The sequence below is a fragment of the Aquila chrysaetos genome, chromosome Z (genome assembly GCF_900496995.4).
Source record: "Aquila chrysaetos chrysaetos chromosome Z, bAquChr1.4, whole genome shotgun sequence".
NCBI lineage: Eukaryota > Metazoa > Chordata > Aves > Accipitriformes > Accipitridae > Aquila > Aquila chrysaetos.
This window is the reverse complement of record NC_044030.1, coordinates 74,831,779-74,844,138: the sequence shown is the minus strand read 5'-3', so window position 1 is coordinate 74,844,138 and position 12,360 is coordinate 74,831,779. Positions and strand designations below refer to the sequence as shown.

Here is a 12,360-nt window from a genome sequence, read left to right as displayed (position 1 = left end):
AAACATGTTCCGAGTCCTACAGTATATAGAGTAAGACCTGCTGCATGTTGCAGTCAGTTCAATGTGAACTTCTTGCCATCAAATAGTGTCTTGTCTTCTTTATTGACGATAAGAATGTTCTCAGAGTACTTCTAAAATGACCTTATTCAGGTGAACTGTAATTCTGGTGCACTTGAGCCCTCTATGAGGGAACCAATATCAGCCCATAAGTTATGTAGCATCTCTTTTAATGGTGGAAGGAAAGCATAATGTAATGGAGAAGGCAAGTAAAGACTGATAGATAAGGGTAGGGGAAAACAGAAGGGAAAAAGAAAAGGTCTGAAAGGGAGGGGAGATAAAGGACAGTTGAAGCTGTAGGGTCAGAGTTACTATTTTAGTAACTGTTCTGTGAGAAGGAATAACTGGGCTCTTGTGGGATGCCTGCTGATTGGCTAGCTCTGGGTGGGAAAGTACATAGCCTAGGCAGTGTATATGAGGCTAGGTAACTTGCAGATATTCTAGAAACAACCTGCAGCATCTCTAAATGGTTGGGACAGAAAGGAAAGGGAATAGGTTAAATGAGAACTGTGCTGTAGTGTTTGAAATTATAGTAGAGGAACCTGGGTTGGAGTTGGCTTGCTTTGAATAAACACATAGTTATTTTTTAAAACAGGATTATAGTCAGGAGTATAGCAAGGAACATCTTGGTTGGGTTCCCAGCCAGTCTTTGTCAGTCTGTAATAAAATGTCATTGTCAGCTATAAATTCATGATTCCTTTGTCTGGTGCTAGTCCCATGTCTGCTAAGTGTGTAGTGTTCATCCACAGATTGGGTTGATCGTGGACAGTTGCAGTCCTAATCAGCCACTCTCATGATGTAGTTGCGTAGCAAGTGCAATGCTATTAAACCATGTGTTTGAAATTAGAAGCAGCTTTGGGGCTGAATGAATGTCAGATCAAACCTGCAGAGCTGATCTCACTCATCCACTTGCAGTTTCTCTGTCCTGTTGGTAGCACATGGTGTCACCCTCATCTGGGCTCTGCTTTCCACACCTGTGTTTGTCCCAGAACCACTGTCCTAAGGAAATGACACGCAGCTCCTGCACTGTGCTTTCCTTTTGACTTCTACCTCCACCCATGCTTGTGCCCCAAATTATGTGAGGAATAATATCTCCCATTTATTATTGGCCCTAGAGTCATATTCTTACCAACACAGAATGACATGGGGCTAATGATTCTTCTGTAAATATAGGTTGGGGAAAGGGAAAGGTGTCTCCTTTTCCCAGTTGCTACCTGCCCAGGCTTGTCAACTTTGTTATCTCAGACTTCTTGCTTGCTAACCCATCTAGAGCTGGAGGAAGGTTTGGAGGCTGTGTGAAAGGAAACATTGATTAGTCACTGCTTGGCCACAAACACTGGTCTGCCCTGCAGGCCTGAGTGGTGCCTGGCAAGCAGAACACTTTGCATCTGTGTTCTGAGCATGCTAGGATGGCTGGTTTGGCCATTCTCATGTGATCCCTCATTAAAAAGGAATATATGTAAAACCTTTGCAAAGATGAAGAGGAACCCTCCCATTACAAAATTGTTTTAAATGGAGTTAAACCCTGTAGTGTTATGGACAGCAATATTGAAAATTGTAGTAGATAAGTGTGTAAGAACCACAATGTGAAACTAGCCAATCTGTTGACAGTTCATTACTAAATCAAATACCAAAATTAAGCAGCACGAAGTGGGGATGGGTAGGAAGAAGAAAGGCAAATTGGCATACACATACTGGAAAAAAGATGGTATTTTTAAATATATTGGGAACAAGAAAGGAATCTTTGTTGTGTAGAAACATGTCTTTTATGTCCCTTTAAACGGAGCAGAAAAGCTCAAAGGCTTGACTTTGGAAGAGTTGCAAAAAAGCAATTGTAATTTTTTCATTTATTTGTTTATCTCTAGTAAGATTTACATGTGAAGTATAGTAAATTAAAAATATGATAAATTAGCAGTCTGTGTGTTCTTACTGTGGTACACTATATCCTCTCTTTCTTTTTGGCACTACTTGTGCCTAATCTGATTTAAAAAAAGAAATAAAATTCTGTCCAGCTGTCAAAGTTGTCAGTTAAAACTCACGTAAAGGAGAGGATTTAATGAATGGTCCAGTCTTTGTGTTTTAAGACTGTTGTCTTGTCTTTTCTAAGAACAAAAACCAATTTGCTGTGAATAGGTGCCGTAGTATTATCTAAAGAATATAACACCCATAAATTTTATTTTATTGGAGATTTGAGCCTTTTCATCCTACGCTTATATTTTGGGAGCCTATGAATGGTGTGAGAAGACAACAGACATTAAGGCGTTAATCGAGCTGAAACAGATGTATTATTTGCCTTATTCCAGCAATATTTTCTAGTCCTATTCTTCAAAAAGCTGTTCTGATTGCGTGTAGTCCAGGCAAATGCCCAGCATTAGGGATATGTCAAGTCCTTTTCTGCTCCTTCGCCTGCCACGCTTGCATCTTCTTGACGTTCATGCTATGCATGTTCTGAAGATCCATGAAACTTAAGCGTAGAGGAGAATGAGGTTTCTGTGGCCATTTTTCCCAGGAAATACCATGTCGTGTTTAGGGAGAATTGTGACAGTTGAACTTTCACCACTTCATTGAAGGTACTTTTTCTTGTTCAAACATCAGGTTACTGAAGCAGTGCATGGGGCTGGCAGATAGAAGGAATGAGGGTGAAGAGGCCTTCCTGTATTACTGTGTAAGAAAGTTGCTCTATTCTTTTCAACACAGCTGTGAGGAGGTGCTTTCTGTTGGCTGAAGGCAGGTTTGTTGGGCAAGGTGAGGTTGATGGGTGATGTTTGGGCTTGACCACTTTGTGTTAGCTACAGTGGTTAAGGGAGTGTTTAAAAACTGCAGATCTGTGTACAGAAAAACACAGAACTGGGATGAATGAAAGGCTGAAAGCTAACAAAGTTCTTTTGCTAGTGAGAAAAAGCTATAATACCACAGTGTCTGTCTTACTGTTAGGACAGTTTGTATGTATGCTATAGCTCAGTGGTATAAGTGCTTTACGAATAACTGCTCAAGTTTTGTTAACAGATGATCCTACTCTAATGAACTTTTGAAATTTTACAGACTTTTAAATGTATCACTTTACTGGGAATTGACATGAGGCTAAGAATTTATGGTCATTCATACTAGACTGTAATTTGGTTGTGTAAACAGTCAAAACCTGACTGGCAAGGCTCTGAGCAACCTGCTATAGTTGCTCCCTTTGCAACTCCCCCTCCTTTGAGCAGGGGAGATGGACTAGACTGTCTTCCAAACTTGACCATTCTGTGATTCTGTATAAAGATTAATATCTTGAAACATATCATGGAGGAAGCTTGCAGTCATGTTGAAAGATACAAAGCGCTCTTAAAAAATTAGAGGCATCTTATTCTACGCTCATAGAAAAACCTTGAGGCTTAGCCACAGGAAAAGCTGTGGTGTCCTTGCCCATATATTAGTAGTATAGCTGCCTTGACTAGTTACGAGTGACTTGTAGTTACTCTGACATGTGAAAAACTATTTAATGAGCTATTTTTCCTACTTCTAGACCTAAACTATCTAGAAGTAGTTGCAGCCTTAAGCTTTTAAAAATTACTGTTAACTTTGTGCTGGCAAAAGCCATCATGGTTTGCATGTCTTAACTACAGCTGCAGGATGTCTCAATCTCTTAGACTCACAGCTTATATTCACAGGTATTGTTACCACAGGTACTCTTCTCTTCCTGTATTTTGCTTGTTATGTGGACTTCATACTTTACCTTGAAGTATTTTGAGGTAAGAACCTCTTTCAGTGCTGTTCCAATGTAATGCCTAACACTAGTGCTACTTTATACTATTTGGATTTTGAGAGGTGACATAATACAACTAGCAGAACATAATCTGAAACTCAAGCTAAATTTACTGCTGTACAGCTGTCTGAGGAGTCTCATTCCCCAGATATGCTGCATGTGCATATCTCAGATGAAATATACAGTTAACTGTCCAGAACACTTGCATTGACTTGATGATGATAGAAGCAAAGGTTTTTTAATAACTTTGCAAATATTGTGGTTACCAATGCATATGTATGTGTCTGACATACCTATTCTGGTCTTTTCACAGGTGCATACCTCTTTTCTTTCATCTTTGCTTCTTTGCTGTGTGTGGTGGCAGCCTCTTAAGAATCTTGTAAACTTGGGTAACCTGTCTGCTTATCCAGAGACTGAAACAGTGCCCTTTGAAGTCAGAAGAAAGACTTCAGTCTGCTTGCCTGAGCTTTGAATCAAGAACCAAAACCAAAATGTGCTGGCTCCATGGAAGCATATGGTGGGGTTCCAGTGAGGCATGGATTTCCCCCGAGTGTAGCATAGAAATACAGGTAGCTATTGAGGATGCTCAGATTGGCAGGTTATCCAACAGTGCCTTCTTTTTAGGGTCTAGAGTGTGTTGGGCTTTGCTTGTGGGTTTTTTCCCCCTTTTTTGCTTTGGAGGGTGATTGTTTATGATATGGCGTGATTCTGTTCAATAAGAACAATGAAAACCTCTCGGTGACCTTGCCCTTTTGATGTGTATTTCAGATGTATAATTTATAGATATATAGGAAGTCTAAGTGAAATGTACCACTTGAGATGTAGGTGAACTTGGGGATCTTCCAGGAAGTAAGCAAGAGCATGAGCTTATGGAGTGCTAGTCAATGCACTGCTTCTGAGCAATTTTATTGCACACCTCAGTTGCAGACAGATTGCTGCATTTTGAAAGTGGAGGGAGCTGGATCATGCACAAGCACTTTATTAATCATTAAGAAAAGCTATGTGGTAGGTCAGTGAGGAGAAGCTAGTGCACTGTCAGATTCATGTCTTTAGTTGTTTTGCCTTTGTTGCTTCTTGTCAACATGCACAAAAGGGGGAAAGACATTGTGTAGTAATGCAGTCAGATTTGAAATTATAAATCTGTACACAACCCTTTTAATGGGAGATGAGGGCATTTGTTTGAAGACAGTGATTTGTGAATACAAGTATAATCTTGAATACAAGCTTAATCTGTAAATGTGTACTTGATTTGGAGGTTGATTCTTAAAGGCCTTTATAATGTCATAGAACCATGGAATGGTTTGGGTTGGAAGGACCTTTAAAGGTCCCATCTTCAACTAGATCAGGTTGCTCAGACCCCTGTCCAACCTGACCTTGAATGTTTCCGGGGATGGGGCATCTACCACCTCTCTGGGCAGCCTGTTCCAGTGTTTCACCACCTGCATTGTAAAAAATTTCTTCCTTTTATCTAATCTGAAGCTACCCTCTTTTAGTTTAAAATCATATCCCCCTGTCCTATCACCCCAGGCCCTATTAAAAAGTCTGTCCCCATCTTTCTCCTAAGCCCCCTTAAAGTATTGAAAGGCCACAATAAGGTCTCCCCAGAGCCTTCTCTTCTCTGGGCTGAATAACCTGTCTTCAAATGCGATATATTCCATCCCTCTGATTGTTTTTGTGCCCTCCTCTGGAGCTGCTCCAACAGGTCCACGTCTTTCCTGTGCTGAGGACCCCAGAGCTGAACGCAGTACTCTAGGTGGGGTCTCACGGGAGCGGAGCAGTGGGGCAGAATCACCTCCCTCGACCTGCTGGTCATGCTTCTTTTCATGCAGCCCAGGATACAGTTGGCTTTCTGGGCTGCGAGCACACATGGCTGGGTCACGTCCAGCTTTCCATCCACCAGTACCCACAAGTCCTTCTCCACAGGGCTGCTTTCAATCCCTTAATCTCCAGCCTGCATTCATACTGGGGGTTGCCCTGACCCAGGTGCAGGACCTTGCACTTGGCCTTGTAGAACCTCATGAGGTTCGCATGAGCCCACTTCTTGAGCTTGTCCAAGTCCCTCTGAATGGCATCCCGTCTCTCAGGCATGTCAACTGCATCACTCAGCTTGGTGTCATCTGCAAATTTGCTGAGGGTGCACTTGATCCCACTGTCTATGTCATTGATGAAGGTATTAAACAGTACTGGTCCCAATATGGAGCCCTGAGGGGCGCCACTTGTCACTGATCTCCATCTGGACATTGAGCCATTGAACACTACCCTCTGGATGCAACCATCCAACCAATTCCTCATCCACTGAACAGTCCATCAAATCGGTATCTCTCCAATTTAGAGAGAAGGATGTTGCAGGGGGCTCTGTGTTGACCACATTATTTCTATGTGTTTATCAGGGGAGGAAGCTGGACACTTTTCTTTAATTCTGGCTGTCGCTAAGGGAACCTGAACAGCATATTATGTGCTTATGCCTTATGTAGTTGTTTGAGAAGGACTGCAAGTTCCAGCTATCTTGGAGTGTGTTAACTGCATGTACTGGCACAGTAATAGCATGCTTAAGGATGGGATTTTTGTGGATTTCTTTTTGCCCACCCATTTATGTTCCTGTCCCACTTCTCTTGGTACAAACAGCCTGTTGTGCTCTGCTTTTGCTGGATTTATCTCACAACTGTCTCCCATCATGTGTCAAAGTGTGGTAAGTACAACAAGCAGCGGGTGTGCATCCTTGCAGTTATGTTGGAGTAGGTGTTGCCAACAGGGCTATGCTTGTGAAGGGCTATACAGCAAGAACCTGCCCTAGGCTTCGTGTTGGGCAGCAATTTTTTTTCAGTAGTGAATACCACTTCTTAATGCATATGTTGTTTGCTTGTAAACTTGAAGTTGCTCAGGGTGTTTTGGTTTTGTTGTTCATAGTATAGGTTCCTTGTTTGCAAGCCAGGTCTCGCTTCAGCTGGATTGCTGTGCTGGTTATTTAGCATGTTGGGCTCTCAAGAGGAAGGTTGTATTATCCATGTGTTTGTGAGGACCATCAGCTCAGATTAATGTCACAGCAAAAAATTCTTGAAAATTTCCTGTTGTGGTGCACTTCAGCTATCTCCATTTACTCAGATGATGGTAAGATGTATGAGGTCACATGAAGGCTGGATTTTATGTTTGTGAGTAACGCTGCTTTCCTTAGAGGAACGTTTGACGGAGAAAGTAATTTATATTATATTTTTGTTGCTTGCTAAACTGTGATATAGCAAATGGAACATGGCAAACGTGAGTAGTGTATGAGAAAATGGCTACAGGTTTCTTCAGGCCTGTTGAAGGGTGACCGTCAGTTTTTGTTATCTTGACTAGGACTTTGGGATACTGTATGGTATGTTTTTTTTCTCATTTTTAAATGTAGATGCTTGCTCAGTCATTATGCATTAGGTGATAAACACCAAACTTGCTTTATTATTTTTTCTTTTAATTTAGGCTAGCTGGGGGAACATGCAACTATGCTCTGGCCATTGAAGCTTGTTTCCAGACTTTTCTCACTTACTACCTCATTGCACAGTTTTGGGAAAATAAGCAACTATGGCTGCTGTTTAAGCCTGTAAAATACATAGTATCTACTTTGTGTGGCTGTGCAGTGTTGTTGAAGGGAAGGCACCAAGTCCAGTCTGAGATTTTCTGATATGAAATGGAGAACATAAAGTAAGTGTTCTTCAGGGACCAGGAAGGTGAGTTTAGTAAGTTAACATGTAGCTGAAATGTACTTGGCATTTTTTACTGTTTTTCTTCTGGTAGCATAAGAATGTAATTGTTCTGCCATGGTGTATTTTTTTCCCAATCCCTACAAGGGAGTTTCCATGCCTGGAACTTAGATTTATAATCTGGTGTTGTGGTTGGGTTTTTTTGTTTTGTTTTGCTTTTTCCGCTAATGTATCCTGATACTTTTAGATTAAGGTCAAGTCACTTTATAATTTATTCTTGAAATGCTAAGTTGCCTGTTTCCTGCAATGGTGACTTGGGTTGTGTCTGTCTATAAGCTAACAGAAAAAAACCTGCTATCTAGAAATTATACATGAATATTTCTTGATGACAGATTTTTTTTCCTGCTCTTCTGCAACAGCAATTCTTGCACTCATTCCCCTCTCCCGTCTCCTGGATAACTCTCATAGGTTTAATGACTGCATTCAAGGCAGCATTTTAATTTTCTTAGATTTATGTTTCTGTTTTTAACACTAATAGTTTTTCTGTTTTTTCATTGGTCTGTAAATTATCTATATAGCGTTTAGTAACTTCATTTTTTGTGAATGTAAGATTGTTTTGGCTCCCTGTACATAGAGCAAACACAATTACAAAATTACATTCTTTGACATAAGAAAAACAAATTAACCATTTTTAAGTAGCTAGTACATACACTGAAGGTGTCTTTAGTACATACACTGAAGGTGGCTGTAAACAAATTTAGTACAGTCTCATTTAGAGGGAGGGGAACGGATACTGTAAATCTTGCTGTAGGAATTGACTTAAGCTCCTAGTTGAACAGCATGAGAACTGTGAAGGCTAGTGCAGTAAAGGAAGGAAAAGTTAGAAGATTGGAAGAAGTGTTCAACCCCTCATCTTTCAATGCAAGTTTCTGTAACCTTGTGCAGGGGCTTGTTATCCCATTTTCACATCTTTAAGATAAGGGAGAGGTGTGTAAGAATATTTATATGGGGTAATTGTGGTAGGTAGGAAAGTAATTCTGCAGTGCTCAAATACTGTGGAAACCTGGAGGCTGTGTAAATTCTCTTAAGAAGAGATAACCAGCTTCAACCATGTCTAGCTTAACTTCTTTCTCAGCTCTACATAGCTTGAGACTCCTCAGACTGTTCTGACCTTGGTATGTCTCCTGGCTGTTGTTGTAAACTTCTCTTTCTAGAGTTTTCCGCTCTTTAAAATCCGTGGGTAGTTAGTAGAGGTGCTGCTGTTGCACACTGCTGGAGATCTGACCTTCCTTGCAAGGCACTTGAGTTTGTCCCAAATGTGTGTAATAGGACTGCATGAGGTTTGCATGGATGCTTCCATCAGTAAGATTCAGGAGGGTGATTTTAAATATGTAAGCCATGAATAGCCCTAATGATAGTCTCCTTTAATAATCTTTTCTGAAAAGTAGAGCCATGTGTTCCTGGTGACAAGGTGCTCAGGACCTTGTAGGACCAGATCTTTTACATTTTGATAGCTCAGTTGTTTTCAGTAGGATTGTTCCCAGTTTTTGTCAATGTGTGATCACAGTCTGACCTAGAACATGCCTCCTCCTCCTCTGTTTTCAGTGCGTGTGTGGGATTTTGGATGAATTGTCAGTTTTCACACACAGCTGAAATGCATCTTCTTTTCAAGTATGTTTGAGTAATCCATAGTGATTAAGCAAAACAAGTAGGAAAGAATGTGATCTTGCTATATGCCATGATTGTAATGACCCCCTCTTTGAAATAAATCAGTTGTTTGTCAGAAGACTCATGTCTGCATAAGCACACGGCATTGCTGCAGACAGGAAGTGCCCTCGTCTGTTGACCTTGTCTCCCAGGGAAAATCAAAGCTCTCATTAAATTAAAAAAAAAAAAACCAACCCCAAACAACAAAAAAAACCCCAAACCAACCCCCACGCAACCCCAACTTGTCTTAGTGGAAGACAAAGGCAGTAATATGTATAACCTCTTTTTTTTAAAAAATTTTTTTGTTGTTTATGAATGTGCAATCTGATATTTAAATTGCTTTTAGAACTTTTTTAATGCTGCTGAAAAGAGTGAGGTCAGATGTATTTTCTTAGGGCTATATTACACTCCACAAGGGTGAACAGGAAATGGTTTAAAGGAATGCCAAGAAGCCCCTATTCTCTAACCAATCCCTTGTCTTTTTTTAACCAGCTTTATTTCACATTGCATGCTTTAGCTGCTGTGAGCATTTCTGGGTTGAGAATAGGGGAAGGTTTCAGTGTGTTCTTAAGTTACATCATCCAAGTTCCTTTGCCTGCAATTTAAAGAAGAAAACTGACTGGATTTTAAGTACAACTATATACAGACCAGGTGTGGGGAAACTGGGATTTTGCTATATGCATCTCTGATCTGTTAGAAGTTGTGGGAGTGCTACCTTATTAACACTAGAAATGGTTATAGTTTAATATGACAAGAATATTCATCGCAATTTCCAATCATTCCCACTGTTTTCAGGAATTTGCAATTTGAATTTATGCAGTAAGATCCCCATTTATTCACTTTATTCCATGAATTCTAATTTTTCTGTTTCTAGCTAGGTTTTTCTTCAAAGCAGCCTTTTTTTTTTTTTCCTTCGAGTCTCCCACTGCAAAGGGAAGTAAGTCTAGCAAATTGAAAAAAAAAACCCCAAACTTAAATATTGCCAAATCCATGCTCTTACAAACTATTAAGAACAAATAAAAATGAACAAAGAACCTGAAACCTAGAGTTCATTGACATGTTTCTGTACAGCGCATTCACTGAAATTTTTAAGACTGTGTTTGTATCTCCTTGCTCGTTTTGCTTGTCACCTTGGCTGTCTAGTTAAGAAACACAAAGGAACATCTCATTGTAGAAAAGAGAAATTGGAAGCAGCTATTCCAAAGAGCTACAGGGGGAATAGCTTACTTTCTGGAGGTACAGTGACCTGTACACAGCATGATCTTGGACTTCCTGTTATTCATAGGTAAGTCAAGTCCCTTCCTCTGTGGGACTCCTCTTGCTGGAGCAAGTCACCTCTTTCTGAGGCTTTGAACACAGTCTTAATACCTGGCTTCTAGTCTGAAAGCTCATAAATCTTTTCATACCCAATGTGGCTGTTACTAGTGGTGTATGTGATGGTTGTACCTATTGGCTGGTTAATAAGGCAAATCTTGCAAATACTTGCTATGTTTGTCAGAGTGCTACCACACTGAACATGAAAGGCTAACCCAGAAATACGCTAAATTCCTTCATAAAGTGTGTGATGTGAATTTTTTATTGCCTTGGCTCTTCATGAATCATTTAAAACACATACACATAAGTGTAAGTTCCAAAACTAACCTACTGCTTATCTTAAAATATCCTTAAATAGTCACATTAGACATTATCCTGTGCTCTTTCAAACTTGGATGTCAACCCGAGGTGTCTAAAGTATGACAAAACTAGATAAGCTGACTAGTAGTGTTGGTACACATTCAGGAGTTTAAACTTACTAATGTTTGGCTCCTGTCTTATTCACTATACACAGTTGTAGCTTCTTCTGTAGCTTTTGAACACAATGATTTGGCTTTCCAGAGCTCAGCAGCTTTGCTGACTGCCTAGCTTAGATGATCTCTTGTAACAGTGTTTACAGAAGTCAGAAATATTTGCACAACAGTAATTATTAAAGAGAGGACTAGGAGCTCTGGTTATGAAATCCAACACCTATAACAATAATTAACACTGAATGGTTGGGTGGAAGGCCTGTAATATGCTGAGAATCTAAATTAGGAGTGAGTGCCTACTATATGACATCAAAACCTTGGTTGTTGAATACTGTAACTTATTAGGCATGTGGGCAGGACTTTATAATGAAATGTGAGGGTCTTCTCTAGTCTTTCTGACACTTGTAATTCTAGACTTAATCGATTTTCCATGCAATTAATCCTTATCAAACATGTGATTTGTTGCAGTTTTGGGTTTTAAGGGGATACTCAAAATTATAGAACTTCTGGTGTCACACCCCTCCCTCCCTGTGCATTCTATTCAGTTTTCTGTTTGTTCCTGGGCTGTTTTGGTAGGGGAAGACATTGAGAGGAGACAGCCTGCCATTTTTATTTCTACTTCAGGACTACTCTGGCAAAGTTGACTTGAGACCTTAACTGGATCTTTAACACTGCTTGCCTCCTGCAGAGGTGGGGAGGTCATTTCAGTCTCTCTTTGTGGGAAAAGTGTTGGTACACATGAGATTGTCGACCACTGCTGAGCCCTGCAGAAAAGTTCTTGGTTGGAAACAAAACAAACAAAAAAACCAAAGGGAAAAGAAAATATGTCTATTGACATGAAGCCTGAGTTTTATTTGAAATAGAAAAACAGGAGCTTGCACTGACATGAATCATCATCCATGTTCTGTTCCTTGTTTTCTCTTTAGCTGATAGTGGGTGGAGTTCTGAAATATTTCAAGCTAAACTAACTTCAGAAGACACTAACTTGGGAGTGAGTTACCATCAGCCTGGGCCTCCATTGTCCTACTGCAGCTTTGAGGATGTTTTTGGCATTTCTTCATATGGCTTTTTCACACTGCCCTTGAGGCACTGTACTTACCAATAGATCTTAGTTGTTGTTACTGCTATAATGAAAAGCATTGCTAAGCTGTGCCTTCTTCCCTCTTTCCATATCCCTTTGCTGTTCCCTGCAAGCTTATTATGTATCTGTACCACAGAAAGCTAGTACTGGGCCAGGATCTTCCTATGCTTAGTGCTGTTATTTTTATTCCCTCTTCTTACGCTTACAGTTTGAGGCGTTCTTTTCTTACAAAGTTTCATTGTAAAATGAAAGCCACGTTTCTCTCTCATAAAGTACCAAATACAGTTGATCATACCTAAAAGAGACACC

The 12,360-nt window shown here is 40.2% G+C and overlaps 1 protein-coding gene across 5 annotated transcripts in view; it reads left to right on the top strand.

Annotated features, from left to right (window-relative positions):
* The window catches only part of RAI14 (retinoic acid induced 14), an 89,956-nt gene that overhangs the window by 15,614 nt on the left and 61,982 nt on the right, over positions 1-12,360 (top strand). For 4 of the 5 annotated variants that reach the window (XM_030004854.2, XM_030004853.2, XM_030004850.2 and 1 more), the window contains exon 2: positions 4,116-4,371. The exons of the other annotated variant lie outside the window; for it this stretch is intronic. In XM_030004854.2, coding sequence (XP_029860714.1) covers positions 4,294-4,371 — 78 coding nt within the window. In that variant the 5' untranslated portion in view covers positions 4,116-4,293. The remainder of the gene's footprint in view (positions 1-4,115; positions 4,372-12,360) is intronic. 5 annotated transcript variants of the gene reach the window in all.